Genomic DNA, 14079 nt, shown 5'->3' on the forward strand with positions numbered 1-14079 from the left:
ATGCATCTGGAGCGGAGGATGGCGGGATCAGGGGAGAGATGGAGTGTGAGGTGCCTGCTTAGCCCCTTACAGGTCACTAGAAGACTTGGACTTGTTCTCAGTGAGACGGGAGCCACTGCGGCGTTTGAGCGGGGCATAGACAGGTTCTGCCTTGGATTTTAACTGACCACTCTGGCTGCTGTGTGGAGGGCAGATAGCAGGGGCCTGGATGAGTGTCAGCACACAGTAAGGAGGCGACACTCATGGCCTGGGTCCCATCCTGAAGCATGTGGAAGACAGAGCTGAAGGAATGCGAGTAGGGGGACTGGATGTGGTTCTCCAGTCTCCTGCCTCCTCCCATCCCAACATCAAACAGAGCCTGTCTGGAGGGAGCTCAGCAGATCAAGGCCTGGCGCTGCCTCCCCCGGGGCCAGAGCTGGCTGAGGGTCCTCAGGGGGGGGGGGGGGGGGGGGGGGGGGGGGGAGTGCAGCCCCGTCACGGCCCCCTCCACACCGCCCGTCCCCAGCAGCCTTTGATCTGGTTTGATGTCTCCTTCAGCTTCTTCCCCGGGCAGGAAGCCTTTTATCCTCGGGAGGCGGCTCTGTGCCCCTGGCTCTGGCTCCGACAGTGTGTGTGTTGTGGGGATGAAGGGGGGCATCATTCTTTTACCTACTGGTTCACTTCATTCTGAGAACGAAAGTGGCCGGCCCGTGAAGGCAGCTGACCTGGTCACACAGCTGCAGCAGGATCCAAATCCAGGCCCTTACCTCCAGTGTGGACGGTGATGCTGGAAGCTGCCTGCACCCCCTGGGGGGCGAGCAGTTGTTGGGTTCTCAGACATGAGAGGAACGGGGTGCATACCCTCCCCAGCCCTGTCCACCGCCCCTACTTGGAAAGCAGGTCTGAGACTACGTGCCGCCGGCCTGGGGAGTGAGGCAGCTCTACCGGGGCTGGGAAGGAGGAGGCAGAGGAGACCTCTGGATTTGGGCGGGGGACGGTCAGCAACCTTGAAAAGGGCAGAGATTTAGATTCAGAAGATCAGTTCGATCCCTACTTGTCTCTTAGGAGCCACAGGTACTTGACAGATCTGGACTGAGAGAATTCGTGGAAATGGCACATAGTGGTGCCCAGTGTAGCTTCCAGGGAAATTCTCTTATTTTGGATCAATCCAGGTAGATCTCCTGGAGGAGGCTGGGGAGCATCTCAGTGGCCCCAGAAACACTGCCATTTGGTCAGGGTGGTGCAAAGGGAAGCCTGGCTTCTCAGACTGGCCCAGGCAGGCACGGCTTTGCTCCCTTCAATGCTCCTGGGGGTCCTCTCTGTATCCCTGGGGATGAGGGTGGGCATCCGCATTCCACCAGCTGGTGCTCCTGCCGGTGAGCAGTAGTAATTGCTGGACCCGGCACAACGACTGTGTTTATTGTGTTTACTGTGTGCCAGCGCTGGGCTAAAACCTATGTACCTCCACTCACTCACTCCCGGCAACAGCCCCATGAGGTATGTGAGATTTTTCTCCCCTTTTACAGATGAGGAAACAGGGGCTCAGGGAGGGTCTATGACTTGTCTAAGGTTGCACAGTCAAAAGGTAGTAGAACCAGGATTTGACAAGCAGCCTCAGTTACTCTGGAAGATGCCCCCGCCCAGCCTCTGCTGTCACGTCGCGTGTCTCTCATCTTCTTTGACTGAAGTTCCTCCCTGACCCGTGATGAAGTTAGGGAGGAGGAACAGGTCCTTCCCCCTCAGCCTCACTGTGTGTGGGCCCTCGGGCACTGAGATCACGTCCAGGGAGAGCAGACGGTCCTGGGATGCAGGAGCGCACTGGGGAGTCCCCTGGCCCCACAGTAAACAAACTGCTTCAAGACGCCCTGCATGCCAGCCCTCAGGGCTCCAGGCTCTGCCGGCAGTGGAGGGGCAGGTGCACGGGCACCAGGGCCCTGGGCTCCGGCCCTGGCCTGCCCACCCCCAGGGTCACAGCTGCAGAGCAGGAGCGCAGCCCTGCAGACCAGTCATGTGAACCTCTGGCAGTTTCTCCCCCTCCCCAAACTGCTGCCCTCCAGTCCTCAGGGGCTCTATGGAAAGTGTTTCTTGCTGGCTTGACCCTGCATCCCCCACCAAGCCAGGCCCCCCAGGTCTCCCAGCAACCCCTCTGCCCCCCCCCACCCCGTCCCCTGCCTCAGACCTCAAAGCCATTTATTCCCCACCCCGGCCCCTGGCTCCTGGGTTCTCCCCAATTCAGGTCCCCCCACAAACCCTCTCTCAGCAGCTGGAGGGAAGAGAACAGTAAAAGTCTATTGCAGCAATAAAAGGCATTAACCATCTGAACACTCGTCCGCAGTGCCCCAGCAGCCGTCTATCCTTAAGCAGGAAATATTGTTTAATGCTGATGGTAATGAGTGAATCAAATTTTGAAAATTAAACCGGAATTTGAACATTAGCGCCAGGGCGCTGGCATTTGGCAAGTCGAGTGACGCTGCTGCCACCCGCCTGCTCCCTTGGGGGCCCAGTCACTCTGCAGGGCCAGCAAGATGCTCCCTGAAGATCTGGGGGCCCTGTGGCACTGCCCTGAAATACCCCTGCAGGGGTCTGCCCTAAGCCTTCCATCTGCATCTTGCTTCTCTGTTTTCTGGGCTCTCCTTTTAAAATGCAAATCCTTCCAGCTGAGCCCCATTCTGCCCTGACATTCTGAGCGAATGAGTGCATGGAAGGAAGGGAGAAAGCAGGGACTCCGGCCACTGGACTCCACTGCCTTTTCATAAGCACCAGAGGCTTCCTGGGAGGCGTCACCCAATGCTTTTCATAGGTTGGGAAACGGAAGCTCAGAGTTAGATTTGGGTTCTGGGAAAATAAACAAGATTCCCGAGGCCAGAGGAATGGGAGATGCATGTGTGGTAGAGGGGGAGCAGGCAAGAGGCAGCTGGGAAAGCAAAGTCAAACACCCCCAGGACCTTTCCTTGCCAGCCCTGCAGAGGGGGTACCACTTGGGAGCAGGTGAGAACTGCTAAAGGGGTCCCTCCCACCTCTCAGCCTTTGCTCAAATTCTGTTGTGGGCCTGGAAACCCCTGCACCTGTCCCTTGGACATCATAACTCCAGCCCGCCTCCTCCAGGAAGCCTTCAGGGTGTAGCCACTTCCCTCTCCCCCAACTGTTCCCCTCTGGCCTGCAGTCCAGAGCTATTGCCTGTCTGTCCTCTCTCACTGGGGGCCGTGGCAGAGGCTCTAGGGCCTGCGGACCAAAGACTTTGGCTTCTCCAGGGATCTAAGAGCCATGCATTCCACATACACACCTCCCCAAACTCCTCCCCCCACTGCCGTCCACAACTCTCCATTCAAAGAGAAGGGCCCCTAAGACACATCTCAGACTATCTGTTCAGCCAAGTCCCAAGCATCCAGTAAGTGCTCAATAAATGCTTGTTGAAGGAGTGACCAGAAGGTAGACCCAGGAGGGATGTCAGGTGCTCTGGTCCAGTCCCTTCTGAGGTGGCTGTAAACACCTTCACCTGACACAGGACTGGGTACTTTTCTTGTCCAGTGCTCTATTGGATGTGTGTCCTTGTGGGCTGTGGGTAGGTATAGACTATGCCCCCTCCCGAGTAGTGGTAGTAGGACATCTGGGCTCAGAGAGCCGAGTTGCCCAATCTGGGTTCAGGCAGGGCTGGGACTAGTGCCTACCGTCTGTCACCGTGCCCTTCTGGGGCGTCACACTCCTGTTCCCCAGAACCCCACGTGCTCCCTCACATCCACAGACACAGGCACTCACATTCAAAAGAGCAGAAAGGCGTTGCGAGGGGTCATGGGATTGGGAAGTCAACAGACCCCCAGAGACCGGGTTTAGTCCGGACCCCTGCTATGCGGCTGCAGTGGAGTGTCCTGAAGCTCCCTCTCTGCTGACTTCCTCATCCGAAAAAATGGTGGGGCCCTTGGTGTTATTTGGGCCCTGCCCAGCTCTGCCACTCTGCACTCTCATTCCCACTGGGGAGGACACACCAGTTGTGGGGGCCACTGGCCTTTGTGTTGTTTGGGAACTTGTTTATTGTGGACAGCCTGTCTCCCCATCTGGATGTCAGCTCCAGGGAGCAGACTCACCCCTTTTGTTTACTGCTGTAGAAGCAGTGCTTGGAACAGTGTCTGGCACAGACAAGGTGCTCAGCAAACAGTTGTTGAATGTCTGTAGGACCATGCCTCCCTTGCTCCACCCCTTGACCAGGAGGAACCTATATGAAGACCTGAGGGTGGGGTATTTGCACGTCACTCAGCAGGTTGCTAGCAGGGCCTGTGATGCCTGATAGTCAGTGCTTTCCTGTGCTGGCCACTGGGCTCAGTCCCCGGAGTCAGAAGGTAAGCATGATGCAGCCCCCTGCCCTAAGCTGGGCTCAGTGGAGAGGAGGAGGATACTGGGCTCCAGACTTGCTCCTACATGTGCCATGCGGTCTCAGTGACCTCCCACCCCGGGGCGGCTTCAGCCCATCTCCAGCCTGGCTCTGAGGTCTCTCCTGGCATCACCTCCCTTCATGGTGGCCTGCAGGGCCCAGTTCCAGCAGCACCTGTCTGAACATCTTCTCAGAGGAGCAGCGACACCTCCACACCCCGAGTGTGGGAGGCAAGGGGCTCAGGCTGAGGGCTCATGGGAGTGAGAACACAGAGCACCGTAGCCTCACCATCACCCAGGGGCCCTGCATCACTCAGGCAGGCAGGCTGCGAGCAGGGACTGCTCAGCCTGTCCCAGGAGGTAGGGGTCTGTGTCGATGCTGCAGGGGGTGGGAACTGGCTGGGGAAACTGAGTCATTCTCTGAGACTTTCGCTAGATTGGCATTGGATCCAGGACACCAGCCAAATGGTGCCATGGGTCATCTGACAGAGCTTGGGGACAGTGCCCCGGGAAAGTGGCCAGAGGAGAGGAGGGCACAGGGTAGGGTGTCCTTCTCAGCTGGTCAGCCACAGCCTGAGACGGTCCCACCTGCTCCTTCAAGTGCTCCTCCCCCAGATGTGGATCCTCTGACCTCTCCCCTCTCTGACCTCTGTCTCCTCCTCAGATCAGGGCAAACCAAGTCAGGGGGAAGGGGGGACACTCCATTTCCTCTTCCTCCTGGATAGAGAACCCCAAGCAATTGTATCACTGCTGGCCAGGCTCTGTTGCTGCAGCATCTCTTGGACGCAGAGCATCCACCACATGAGGCAGACCCAATTATTCGCATTATATAGGCCTATCTGGGAAGCAGTGACACAGCTGGAAGGCAGGAGAGCTGAGGTTTGAGCCAGTGGGCCTGGGCCTGCAGGAGGAGACCCACCCTGGGGACTGAGCGTCCTGCCAGCCCTGGTCTAAAAGACAAGCCTCAGAATCCCTCACCCAGTACCAAAGCCAACTGGAAATGAAGAGAGTGCAAAGTGAGAAATCTGAGGATCCTAGAAAGAAATGAACATTCGAACATTCGTGCTGGGTGGGGTCATCCAAGAACACCTGGAGGAAGTGAGTCTGGAGCCGGTTTCTTCAGTTGTTCCGCAGCCTTCCACAAAGGGAAGGCTAGCTGTAGCTTCCCTGGGGAAATCTGGACGCAGGAAGAGGGGGAGCCTGGCCCCCTACACATCTGGAAAGTCCTCAAGAAGGAAGGGCCCAGGCCTAGAACGGAGAACTGAGAGCTGGCAGCAAAGGGAGATTCAGGGGAGGCAAGAAGGAATCAGCAAAAAACAAAAACAAAAACTGGCGAAAGGGACGTGGCTGGATAGAAAGGCACGTGTGGATGAATTTTAATGCAATCAGAAAGCCGTCGTAATGGTAACGGTAATAAAGGAAAATGTTCAGATGTCAGGAGGGGGGAGGCGTGGAGCTGGTCCCAGCACAGAAACCAGACTCTGGTGGAGGAGGGGCCTTCTCTTCCCTCCTTTTTCCTTCCGAGCAATCTAAGGAGGAGGGCCAGGGATTAGCAGGAGGGGGTTATCACTTCTTTGTCTTTCCAGAAATCCCATTTAATCGGAGTCTTTAAAAGGCACTGGGGGTGAGGAGGTGCTCAGGCCCAGCCTGGAGGGCAGAGTTTCAATCTCTCCACTAAAGGCCTTAAAAGGTCTGGGTTCATTTCATGTAAAATGCTGTTGCTGCTTCTGGGAGTTAAACGTAAGCTGTCGCCCCTTCTTTCCTCTGTCTCTGTCCTCTCCTTCTGCCCATCTCTGCTCTCTGCTCTTTGTTTCTAATTCTTTTTTCTCTGTCTCTGCCATTTTCCCTCCCTTTCTGCTCCTAACCCCATATCCTCCCATCCCTTCTCAGCTTCACCCCTTCCCCCCCACCTCTCTCTCTTTCTTCTTCGTGGTCTCCTGAGTCTCTGCTCCCCACATCCCAGAGCTTGGAGTCCATGAGCCCTGGAGATGGGGCGGGGGTGTGCCCAGCCCAGCCATGGCTCCAGAAGCCAGGTCAAGCAGCCCAGTCTGAGGGCAGGGGGTGAGGCCAGGGCTCCATTCCCAGAGCTTGGGCTGAGGCCCGCCAGTGGTGGAGGTCTAGGCTGGTGCGCCCCACCCAGAACTCGTAACAAGAACTGGCAATAATGCGCTGCAGGGGATGGAAGGAGTTGGAACCCAGGGCCACATCGTAGAGAACTTGCCCAGAGCTGAGTGCTCTGGGCTGAGGGGTACCAGCAGGGCAGCGGTCAGGCTTCCTGAAGAGGAGGACTCTGGGGTGGCTTGTGAAGGAGTACAGGGGCCTGGAGGCTTCCTCTGCTTTGCTCCAGCCCCCAGGACAGCCCCTCAGCGCTACCTGAACCCACTGGTAGTGTGGGCAAAGGGGGCTCTCTGGGGCAGGAGGTACCAACCACCCTGAACACAGAGGGATGAGGTCCCCGAGTGCCCTTGCATTCAGAAGAAACCAACACCCGGCCGAGTGCAGTTCTGGGGGGGGCGAGCGTTTCTGCAGCCTTGTGTGTTTGCGCCTGCGTGTGTCAACTGTTCAAGAGTCAGCAAACATCTACTGAGTGCCTGTGGAGGGCGGCACCACAGGGACCCTGTTCCAGCCACTATGGCTGCAAAACAATTTAGCTCCAAACTGAGTGCGGTAAAACAACCGTTTATTGTGCTCGCAGATTCTGTGGGTCAGGAATTTGGACAGGGCACAGCATAGAAGGCCTGTCTGCTCCAGGACATCTGGGTCTCAGCTGGAAGACTCAAAGGCTGGGGGCTGCAATCACCTGAGGACTCATTCGCTGCCATGTCTCGTGGTTGATGTTGGCTGCCAGCTGGGCTCTGGGCTCCTTTCCACGTGGACTCTCCGTGTGGCTACTCAGGGGTTCTTCATAGCATGGTGCTGGCTTCCACAGAGCAAGCATCCCCCAGAGAGAGAGCCAAGTGGAAGCTGATCCCTTTTATGACCCAGCCTTGCAAGTCAGCTGGCATCACTTCTGCCATTCTTCACTGGCTAGAGCAGTCACAAGCCCTGCCCGGATTCAAGGGGAGGGAACACAGACCCCATTGCTCAGTGGGAGGAGTGAAAGGCACTTTGAAATAAGAGCTTGTGGGATGGGGAATTTTTTTTTGCAGTCGCTTGGGAGTCGCTACAGATCTACACAGCCCAACCATGATCCCCGTCACCCTAAGCGAACAGCTGACGGGTGTCAACAAACCACTTGGTACTCAACACAAGTGTGAGGGAGCTGTTGAGCGAGCCCAGCCTCCAGGAACAGGCTACCCAAAAGTGCCCGGGGCTGAAGTTTGCAGCATGAACAAACAGGAAAGGCCAGACCAAGGAAGGGGCACCTGGTGGAGGTTAAAACACGTGAGACAGAAAGGAGATGTGGGCCTGGGCCTGGCATAGGGCATTCATCCCATAATCTGTCTTGAGGGCCTACTACGTGCCAGGTACAGCTGTTCCAGTAGAGGCATGGGCTCTTCCCCCAGGGAGCATACATGCGGGTAGTAGGGAGCTAGGCAGAAACCAACAACACAGGCAAAGTAGTAAATAACTGTCCTTTGAAATTCTGGCCAAGGGATGAAGGGCTGAGACACAGAACAAAAGAGAGGGGGAAGGAGAGGGCTTGATGAGGAAGCAATATTTAAACTGAGGCCTAAAACAGAAGGATTCAGTCTTGTGGTGTGGAGGGCACTCAGGCAGAGAAAACAGCATATGCAAAGGCCCTGTGGCAGACTTGCCCGTTGTGAGTTAATTTTGGCAACTGTGGGTGAAGGTAGCAGAGAATAGAGTATGTCCAAGAGGAAGGAAGAAGGGAACACAGAGCTGCCCAAAGGACCCGTGTGCCCTAGGCCAGCGGCCAGACCAGCGGCCTTCTCCGTCAGTGTGCAGCCTACTCTGTAGGCAGGATGAGGCAAAGTCTCTGAGATTCAGTTCCCTGCCTGATACAACCCCTCGCCTCCCGCTCTGGCTATGCCCTCATTCTCTCTGCAACCTGCCCTGCCCCGTCGCCCCTCCCCCGCAGCTATGCCCTGCCCCGCCCTCTCCCTGCTCCCCGCTCCCCCTCCGGCTGTGAGCCCCACCCCCGCTCCTGTCCAGCTCCCCTCTGTCCCCCGTAACCTTCCCCTCCGGCCGTGCTTCCTTCCCCGGGGCCTGCCCCCGCGCAGCCCGGCCCCCGGCCCGGGTAAGCATCTCCTAATTTTGTTCCAGAAGATAGAAAACTCTTCGTGGGCATGCTCAACAAGCAGCAGTCTGAGGACGACGTGCGCCGCCTCTTCGAGGCCTTCGGGAACATCGAGGAGTGCACGATCCTGCGCGGGCCCGACGGGAACAGCAAGGGTGCGTGGGGGCGGGGCGGGGCGGGGCCGGGCCGCGGGACGCGCGCCTGACCGACGGCCGAGTCCGAAGCCGCTGGAGCCGGCCCGGTGGGCGAGCCTGGAAAGGATGGTTGGGAGGGGCGGAGCTGTCGGGCCTGGGGTGACGAAAGGCCGCGATCCAAGTCCAGGCAGGGACGGGGAGACTTAGGGGTGCTTTTAAGTCTCCAGCCCGTCCAGGTCTTTCTCTGTCCCTGTGTGGCTCTGTCTCTGTGTTTCTCGGTGTCTCTCTTTCCCACTCAGTCTCTGTCTCACCTTGCTTTCATCTGGATGCGCCCTCTTCCCTCGGCCCCTCCCGTGCCCCGCCTCTCGGTCCTTGCGCTTCTCTGGCCTTCCTCCGGGCCCACGGGCCGTGGCTCAGCCTCTCGCGTCCCCCCAGGGTGCGCCTTTGTGAAGTACTCCTCCCACGCCGAGGCGCAAGCCGCCATCAACGCTCTGCACGGCAGCCAGACCATGCCGGTGAGTGCGGCTGCTCCCGGGGTGGGAAGGGGGGAGGGTGACGGGAGCAATGGAGGGACTGACACCCCCTCCACTCCGCACACGCACAGGGCCCGCCCGCGTGCGCGGTCCACACCGTGCCAAACGCGTGGCGCGCTCACAGCCTCCCCAAGAGACTGGAAGGCATTACCATTATCCCCAGTTCTCAGACAAGGACACTGAGGCTCAGAGAGGTTAAGGAACTGGTCCGAGGTCAGCCAGATAGAAAACGCCCGCGGTGGGGTTAAAACCCCAGAGCCTTGGGTGAGCGCGGGTGGCCCGTGCCCCGATAGCGCCAGGCCCAGAGGACCGCCTGGGCCCAGGCCAGGGACACGAAGGTGGCTAGGGCAGGTGGGCCTCACGCGCAGTCCCGGCTGCAGGGAGCCTCATCCAGTCTGGTGGTCAAGTTCGCCGACACGGACAAGGAGCGCACGATGCGGCGAATGCAGCAGATGGCTGGCCAGATGGGCATGTTCAACCCCATGGCCATCCCGTTCGGGGCCTACGGCGCCTACGCACAGGCAGTAAGTAGGGGCTCAGCGGGGGGGGGGGGGGGGGGGGGGGGGGGTGGTTCTCCAGCTCATTCGGCTCAGAGCCCCAGAGAGCAGAGACTCCTAACCTTGCTTTGGGGAGCCCTGCTCCTGGCACAGAAAGTACTGCTTCTGCCCTGGGGAGTGAGGAGTGGTGAGGAATGAACCCAGGGAGTGGAGGCCAGAGGGACCTGAGAGAAGGCTGGCCCATTCCCCGGTGGCTGCCAGGAGGAGGTGTGTTGCTGTCCTGTTTCTCAAGGGGAGGAGCTGGAGAGAGACCTCTAGGCAGAGCAGCAAAGTGGATTACCCTGAGCACGCCTCCATTAGTGAAACGCTAGGAAGCACTGACTGGAAGGGGGAGAGAGGTTCAGGTGTTCGGTTGTCACCACCCACCCCTGGCCCCACTCATGGAGAGGTGTCCTCAGACCTTCTGGTCACACACTTCCCCTGCAGTCCCCCTGGCCCAGCCTCAGGCCATTGGCCCACCAACGTCTTTCTTCCACATTGGAGCCCACACTGCCAGCATCTCCCCTGACTTGCCTCCCAGACATGTACCTACAACCCCTACATGAGTGGCACTTAGGTAGGCCGGGGTTTTGGTTCTGAAAATACTAGCTCACCTCACTTCTTCAGTGATATCCAAGCTTGGCCAGGTTTAACAACCCCCTCAGTCCCCACTCACACTTATGAGAACATCAGGGATGTGATTCTCCTGTCACTTCTACCCAACAGAAGCCAAGGTAGGACCATTTTGGACAAAAATCCATGCCGAGTTAATTCTACAGAGGCTCATCCAACATGTTTCTAGAACTTTGGGTGTCACATTTCCATGAATGACACCCCTGGAGCCAGTCCCCTTCCTCCCCTCTACAACTTTAGAGTACCAAAGACCCTACCATGACATTTGAATACAGTTCTCTCTCAGGGGGAGGTCTCTAATAGCCATTGAGAACTAGGACAAGAATGGGGGAGACATCAGAGCTCTCTAGGGGTGGGGGCGGGGAGACGTAGCTGAGCTCCCTGAGTTCAGGGCCTGGGAAGCTGGTCTCCAGGAGCTGAAGCCCCCTGGTGGGGAGGGCGGCCCCCCTGGAAGCGCATGATATTTTTTCCACTCCCTCTGCCCCAGCTGATGCAGCAGCAAGCGGCACTAATGGCGTCAGTCGCGCAGGGTGGCTACCTGAACCCCATGGCTGCCTTCGCCGCCGCCCAGATGCAGCAGATGGCGGCCCTCAACATGAATGGCCTGGCGGCTGCACCCATGACCCCAACCTCAGGTGAGCTGGCAGGTACCAACCCAGGGCCTGGCCCAGTGGGAGAACAGCTGGACCCCGGCTAGGACCTTTTGTTTGGCCAGTTTTGGCTACCAATGAACCATGCTGTGACAAGAGCACATGGTGTCTGGGCCCAAGCAGGCCTCATCCTCTGGCAGTTTGCCCCCAAAATATTCTAATCCCTGGGGACCCAAGAGGAGATGGGATGTGGGCCCCATGCAGTCCATATGATTCTGGGTGGTAAGAATTTCACTCAAGTTATATTGCCATGTCAGGAAGCAGTTCATCTTGGTTTCTATTATAGATATCTGGAAAGAAATTGACATGAAAACATCTCCCTTTGAGGTCCGAGGGGAGAAGAGCCCTGCCCATTCAATGGCCTTGTTTGGTCCCTGGCCCGAGCACAGAGGGAGCTCCTTTTTTTCATTTTCCTTTAGCCCAACCTAGACTCTCTGGGTTTTTCCAAGACAACTACACAACAACCATGAGAGACCACAAGAGTTATCAAAGGACAGGAGGGTTAGAAACAGCCCCACTCACAAAGCAGGTTTTTAATTGGATCTTGGCTATTGCCCAATCCAGTGATTCTCAACGAGGGGGAATTTTGCCACCTCCCGCCCACCAAGGATATCTGGCAATGTCCTGAGACATTGTTGGTTGCCACAACTGGGGCGAGGAGACGACAATGGTGTGCTACCATAATCTAGTAGGTCCAAGCTACTGTTAACATCCTAAAATGCACAGGACAGCTCCCCACAACAAGAGTCAAAGTTGAGAAACCCTTGTCTAGTCCCAAGGCCTGGCCCGACACTCTAGGCTCTCAATCACTTCCTTGGCTGTCTGCTTCCAGGCCATAGCAGCAGCTTTCCTGGCATCCAGGAGCTGTTTCTTTCCTAGCTAAAGGGGACAAGACTGTGCCATCTCTAGGCCCAACTTGATCACTATACCACAGCTCTGATCCCCGACTTAGGGACATTTCTGAGCCCAGGCTAGCCTCAGATCTTCAACACAGAAGATCTTGAAGAGGAAGGCCCTTTCCAGCCTCTGGGGCCTCAGTACAGTCACCATGCCATCCACACCTTGGGTTCCACCCACCTGACATAGGGAAGGCACAGGATATTGTCATCTGACTCCAACTTTACCCTTACCACAATGATCATCACCATTGACTCAACTGGAGGAGGCCAAGGGGTCAACTTTGCGTATGAAAAGCGCTGAGTCTGGATTCTACAACAGCCTCTCTCCCTCAGCGCAAGGAAACACCAAAATTAAGACCTCTTCCACTGAGTAGCAAAAATCCTTCCTGGGGAGCCAGATCAGCCCCTCAGTGATCCAGACAAGAGAGCAGAGCCAGCAACTTGGTGGCTAAACAAGGATCAGCCCATCCTGACTTAGCTGGGGTGAGCAAGAGCCACTTTAAAAGACTGAAAGAAGAACAAGTGGGTCAAAGTCAAGGACACTGAGAATAGTCTGTGTGCTGTAGGTCCAAGGTCAAGCAGTCAGTGGTCAGAGAAATCTTGGAGTAGGTGGGATTTGGACTCTGCCTTGAAGGATGGATACAGTTGGGATGGGTGGAGTCACTGCATGCAGGGACATAACCCCTGGCATGATTCACAGATAGGATTGAGTTGGTGTGTGAGGTCCAAGTCTATCCCCGGGCCCTTGGAGCCAGTGGTTGGAGCTCCATGAGTTGGCCTTCCTCACCTTTGTTCTGCATGCCTTCCCTCCTCTTCGATCCCTCCCCACTTCTGGAACCAGGTGGCAGCACCCCTCCGGGCATCACTGCACCAGCTGTGCCTAGCATCCCTTCCCCCATTGGGGTGAACGGCTTCACCGGCCTCCCCCCACAGGCCAATGGGCAACCTGCTGCGGAAGCTGTGTTTGCCAATGGCATCCACCCCTACCCAGGTAAGCACATCTGATATCCTTTTCTTCCCATGCAGCACACTTCTTATCCATTCTGTCCCTGCCCTTGCTGTTAAAATAGGGAACGTGTGGCTCCTGCCCTCTGTTTGTCCTTGGTGGGACCCCAAATGTGATCATGGAGAGCCAGCCTCCTGCCCTCCCAAGAGCCCCTGGTGGGAGAGAAGAAACCAAATTCCCATACTTGGGCAGGTGTCAGTCTGACAGGTGAGAAAGAACTCCATTCCTAGGGCTCCCTCAGGGGAGAAAAGAGAATAGGTGCAGTGTACAACCAGGTAGAGAGGCTAGTGACTGGAAATTAATTGAGAGTGAATTTGACCCATTATAAGTGAAAGCATAGAAACTAAAAGAATAATCATATTTAGTGTTAAGTATGAAAAGACTCTTTGGGGAAAGAAGGGGAGGTATATAGATTGGCATTCTGGCTAATACATACCAGTTCAGTCCCTTGGTACACACAGAACCCTGGTCAGCACTTTGGACAGCGGGTCAGAACCTCGGACAGCTCCTGGGTCCTACTTTCCTGAATTCCGGCGCAAAGAAGATCCAGGAGGGCTGTTCCTGATTAATTTTGTTCCTCTTATACTTAGTAGTTCTCCTGTGGTGAGAGTGTCCAGTTGGCTTGAAGCAGCTCCTCTCTCTGGTCCTGAGGAAGGACTGACATTAGAGCAGACTAACAAGGGGCAAAAGCCCTAGAGTAGACGAGCAAGGGGCAGTGTAATAGAGATGTAAAGAGTGCTGACCTCCTTCCTGGAGGGCAGATGACAAGGTTATGGAGTCCCATAAGTACTAGTAAGTGTCCAGTCTGTGCTAGATGAAAGGGGGGCCCAAGAAGGAGGGCAGGACATGGGCTCATCACCTGGGAGGTCAAAGTCCAGTCAGGAACACAGTACACATTGACAGAATGTTGAGACCATAAAGCAGAATGAGTCTGATCAAGAGTCAATGTTTGCCGATTTGAGATGCTAAAGGATTCAAATAAAGGGAGAGTTCTGTAAGCTGAAGAAGCCCACAGAGCTTCCCTGAGGAGGAGGCTCAGATTGGACTTTAACAGATGGGTAGGAATTGGAGAGGTGAGGATGAACAATGTGGAGTAACTGTCCTGGAAGCCCAGAGGCAGGAGGGGCCTGCCTGACAGGGGCA

At 56.5% G+C, this 14079-nt stretch overlaps 1 protein-coding gene across 1 annotated transcript in view; it reads left to right on the top strand.

Annotated features, from left to right (window-relative positions):
• Positions 1-14079, top strand: part of CELF4 (CUGBP Elav-like family member 4) — a 305722-nt gene that overhangs the window by 265768 nt on the left and 25875 nt on the right. Inside the window, exons 4-8 of the mRNA XM_046670818.1 lie at positions 8572-8700; positions 9115-9194; positions 9593-9736; positions 10869-11016; positions 12772-12921. Of these exons, the coding sequence (XP_046526774.1) occupies positions 8572-8700; positions 9115-9194; positions 9593-9736; positions 10869-11016; positions 12772-12921 (651 nt within the window). The remainder of the gene's footprint in view (positions 1-8571; positions 8701-9114; positions 9195-9592; positions 9737-10868; positions 11017-12771; positions 12922-14079) is intronic.

The sequence above is a fragment of the Equus quagga genome, chromosome 9, assembly GCF_021613505.1.
Source record: "Equus quagga isolate Etosha38 chromosome 9, UCLA_HA_Equagga_1.0, whole genome shotgun sequence".
NCBI classification, from domain to species: Eukaryota; Metazoa; Chordata; class Mammalia; order Perissodactyla; family Equidae; genus Equus; species Equus quagga.